This window comes from Dipodomys ordii, unplaced genomic scaffold (assembly GCF_000151885.1).
Source record: "Dipodomys ordii isolate 6190 unplaced genomic scaffold, Dord_2.0 Scaffold482, whole genome shotgun sequence".
Lineage (NCBI taxonomy): Eukaryota > Metazoa > Chordata > Mammalia > Rodentia > Heteromyidae > Dipodomys > Dipodomys ordii.
In genome coordinates this window covers 15,331-20,242 of record NW_012267698.1, presented here as the reverse complement: position 1 = coordinate 20,242, position 4,912 = coordinate 15,331, and the positions used below count along the sequence as shown (strand labels likewise).

Sequence of the window (4,912 nt, the reverse complement as noted above, 5' to 3'; positions counted from 1 at the left end):
CCTCCGAGCTTTGTCGGTATCCAAGATGGAGATCACCGGTGCTGGGTGGGGGGGGAGGGGTGGCCTTCCCTCCTCTGCTCCCTGAGAAGGAGTGAGGATGTCGGGCTTCTACTCACGCTGAGTCTTGGATCCTGGGTCGTCTCTGGTCTGCAAGCTGCAGGATGAAGATGTCCACTCCTTGTTGGGTCTTGCTGGTGTTGAGTAGAATCCGCTCACCTGCTGCGTCTGGCTCCTTCGTCCCGGACTCTCTGTGTGAGTGCTCAGGTATGGCCATGGCTACACTCGCTGCTGTGACCCTGCCGCCGCCGCCGCGGCTGCTGGCAAGCGCTCAGATGTGTCTCCTTCTCTTGGCTTCCCCTCTCTTGTCTAACTCTCTGTCCTGTGATGGCACACTTGGTGTGATTCTCTGGCTTAGGACTGTTCACTGGAACTCTAAAACTGCTTTCTACGTGAGAGCTTGTTCAGATTCCAGCTTCTCCTCTGCCATCTTCCGGGAACTCCTCCCCCTTGTTCTTGTTTGACTTCAGATTAGAAGGCCTAGAAAGTTGTTCATATTGGCTTCTAATCTTTACATCTACAAGTAAACCCAATGGATAGTAAAAGAAAAATAATTCCATCTAGACATGATTAATTAAACAGCTGTCTAAACATCCACAGAGTGAGCAAAAGGAGGATATTCACAGGAGCAAAACACAAAGGCTTAGTAGCTATGCACATATGACCATGTATTTTTTGACCATGTATTATTTCCAAGAAATGGAAACAATAAGGTTTTTTAAATGTGCTGTTTGAAATTCTCGCCTTTCTTTATTCTATTTTCCCCCCAGACAATCTGCTCTGTTGCTCCCCATGCACTCATGAAGGTCGCTCACCCAGCCATTAGGGAGGTTTGAGTTCAGGGCTATATCACTGTGGGAGGCCAATGTGTATGTTGAAAGCAGTAATAAACTCCAATATCCTCAATATCCATCCTGCTGATTTTGAGAGTGAAATCTGTGCCAGACCCACTGCCACTGAATCTATCTGGGACCCCAGGAAATCGGTTGGAGACCTCATAGATCAGGAGTTTTGGAGACTGGCCTGGTTTCTGCAAGAACCATTTCAAATAGGTATTTCCATTGCTATATAGGAGGTTCTGACTAGACTTGCAGGAGATGGAGGCCGGCTCTCCCAGCATGACAGACAGGGAGAGGGGAGTCTGGGTCAGCACAACATCTCCACTTGATGCTGAAATTAGAATAAGATAGAAGTGCAAAGTTATGTGCAAACATAGAGAAGCATGGCTTTTTTAATTTGAATTTTGATACATATTTCTTATTGATAATATTTCATGGTTTGACTAATAATCTTATATGTTTATATGAAAAATAGGATTCACTTACATTATTCTCACCAAGCAAAGTCTTCATCAAAGTAAAGTTAGTTTTAGCTCCTTCTGAATTATTTTGCTTTCTCCCAAACCTAAACCTCACTTGTCCCATCATAGAAAACAACCCCTGAACATCTCCCACACAGATAGGGCACAACTGGGCACTAAGACCACCCTTCCACCTCATTCTTATTCCTCACCTCCCTTTGCCCTTACCAGGGATCCAGAGCATTAACAGCCACAGGAGCTGAGACAAGGACTTCATTTTTAGGAGTGAAATGAGGGGTCTTGTCAGGTCCAGGCAAGTTTAGAACTGAGTCTTTATTTCAGACTTAGAAAGGAAGGCCCTCCTTAGGGAGAAATATGCAAATAGCCAGGTGGGTGCAACAGTGTGAGAAGAGCCAAGACGTGGGTAAGACCTGCTTTTCTGAAAAAGTTATGTATCATGTGTTATGTGGTGATAATCAATAATATCCATGATGCCTACAGCACTGGGAAGTGGGATCCCACTCTGAAAGTTTGGTTTTTGGAAGGAACATATGCACCCACCAACCTAAAACTGCATCAGATACACAAAGATATGTAGGTTTATGTCCAGGACAGTCTCTAGGAAAGAGACTGAGCTCCTCTGAACCTAATTCAGCTAGTTCAGAAAATGGCTGTGTCCACCAACAGCAGCACTGACCTTCAAGGGAGTTGACCAATAAGATTTGACCTAGATGAAGAGGCATCTGATACCACTCTCCTTCTCTCAACTTTCTGACCTGTACTTAATGATTCCACTACAAGAATCCTGGTGGAAGCATCATCCATGACAAGTGTGATTACACTTTGTAAAGTAAAACATGAAATGGTCAAAAACATGAAATGGTCAAAAACTCTCATATGGGCAGACATGACTCCCTGTAATATCATGGTACAAGAGTCCATGTATGTCTCAGGTGCCTGACAGAGAGCCCCAGGTTCAAGTTCCTGTTTACAAGGGGAAACAGGCAGCACTTCAGCTCTTTCCCAGAATGAGAAAGCTTGGTTTCTGAGTAGGACACTGTTAAACTTTTGTTGAGAGTCCACATGCTGAGAAGCAGGGAGGAAAGCTGGAAAATACCTTCATTCACAAGGATACATTCATGCTCAATGTAGTCACACTGGGGCTGGAGCCTGAGTCGTCCTTTCTTACCAAGGTCAAAGCTGCAAGATGGAGTGTAACAAAGATAAGGACTCCATGTCCCAAAGTCAACTCCTAAGGCTGATCCTGCTCAGAGAGAGCTGGTTTGGTGTCTTACTTTGCCTTGTCTGCCGTAAGGAACCAAAGTAGCTGGAGCAGACTTCATTAATCAGGATTTATTTTTATCAAAGTTCTGGAGGTTGAGGAAATCACAAGAGCTAACTGTCCTAATGATTCACCTTCTTGCCATGTCTTCATAGTCTTGATGCCTGTGAATAGGCTTTGAGACCGAGTCTCTTGGAACATTTTCTTCTAAGGACACTGGTGAAATGTATGGAATTCACTCTTCGGGATACTACCTCTCTTTAAAAATTTAAGTAGTTATACAAAGGAGTTGCCATTCAACAAAGTGGTTCATGAATAAAAGGAATCTTGTTTAATATCACACTTTTATAGTTCTCTCCCATCTTTCTCAAACAATGGCTTTCTCAATTTTCTTGTTTCAGGAAGTGCATTGGATTTTATGGCTGCAATCTCCCACTCCCCACTTTCTTAATCTTTATTTACTTCTTGCAGGTAACTTCTCCATATATCCACACATACGGGGCACAACCCCTTCCTTCAGAGATGACTTTGGTGCCTTAGAGAAGGCAGGGATAGAGGCAATACCAGGCTTCCTGTCTCAGAAGCTGCAATGACAGAGGCTTTCCCTCCCCACCCTCAACATCCATCCTGCTAGATAATACCTGTGTTTGTGTTTGGGGTTCTTGCTCTGTTCAGAGTTTCAGTTGGTGTCACTAGTGATGGCAGACATTATTTCCCTTATTTCCTTGGTATTTCTCAGAGAGGAAGCTCTGTGTGAGTGGCATGAAGTCTGTCATCTAGTGGTCATTCTGTGAAAATGCATCTTGTAACATTACAGAAACTAGACTTTATTAATGCAACTCCCTTCTTCCCCTTCTTCCATTTCCGTTTGCATATATTATTTTTCCAGAGGAATTTCATTTTCAAACTTCCATACATTCAATTTATTTGATCATGCTTATCTCTCCATACTTTATTCCCCTACTATCCACTGTTTTTGGAGGGGTGCAGTCATGGGGTTTGAACTCTTGGCCTGGGTGTCGTCCCTGAACTTTCAACTCAAGGTGAGCGCTCTACCACTTGAACCACAGTGCCACTTCCAGTTTTCTGGAGATGAGTCTCATGGACTTTCCTGCCCTGCTCCTTCTCTTCATGCATGCTATTTGGGGTACTGTGATCAGGATATTAAAGTAAGATGATAATGGTGAGAACATTTGTCAATCCATCTCTTTGGTTTCTTCTTCCAGTCTGTCTGTCTGTCTTCAACAGAAGATGTTGTGACATCCCCTAGAACCTCAACAAGTGTCATCACCCTAGAGGAACAGTCATGTGACTCACCTTAGTCATCCTTGCTTTAAATTTGAGAATGCAGCCACTACTTAACTATATTTCAGCAGCACAAAATGACATGCAACTAAAACATAGCCATTTTATCATCAATTTGTCACCTTATCAATGTTAAATTGTGGGGAATAAGGAGACAAAACTCAGATTGAAAGGGTTGAAGGGTTATGGGATGGAAAGGACTAAAAACAAACATTGAAACTCCTGGAGCAATTTAGCTGCTGTGAGGTGGTAGAGAATGGTTGGCATCTGTACACAAGCTTATTATCATGATGTACAGAGGAATGGTAGTTTAAAAACTGAAAAGATTGAGTCATATCTGAAGGTCAAAGAGAAGAATCCAGTTAAGAAATAATTAAATGGAAGTGAAAATTCTGATTTCTGTTTCACACTGAAAGTAATTTTCATGAATTCCAACCTATGAAGGAAAAATATTAAAGAAAAAAGTCTTCCTGCTGAAATTTGCTAGAAAATATTTTTGGCTACAAAAATCATGACCAATAACAAGGAGCCATTGAGCATTGAAATAAAAAATAAGCTGACTGGACACCAGGAAGATGGCACAAATACTGTAGGGGGAGTCAGATCAAGGGGAGGGTCCAGATGAATGGAGAGAGGAAGGATGGGAAAAGGCAGTCATAATATACAAGGTACATAGGTGAAAATGGAAGCAGGTCACCGTAGGGCACAGGTAGGGTTGAGAGAGATGGGCAGATGATGAAAGGGGTGACATTGATCAAAATATATAGTGCCATAAACTGACATTATAAAACTACTTAAAGATGTTAAAGAAAAAAGACAAAAGAGTTTTTATTCATTGGAAATTGAAAGATGCATTTGCAGCATCAAATATGGGAAAAAATTCAGAAAAGTGTAAAGAAGAAAAAATCACACTTCTTTCCCCCAGACATATAAAACCAAAACTTCCTTCTCTATGTTTTGGTCTTTAC

General features: G+C 42.2%; 1 gene segment (V, D, J or C); it reads right to left on the bottom strand.

The window, feature by feature from the left end:
• Positions 1 to 901: 901 nt before the first annotated feature.
• On the bottom strand, positions 902 to 1,647 carry LOC106001843. The segment is given in 2 exon segments: positions 902 to 1,227; positions 1,586 to 1,647. Coding segments are annotated over 2 exon segments (375 nt in total).
• Positions 1,648 to 4,912: the final 3,265 nt, after the last annotated feature.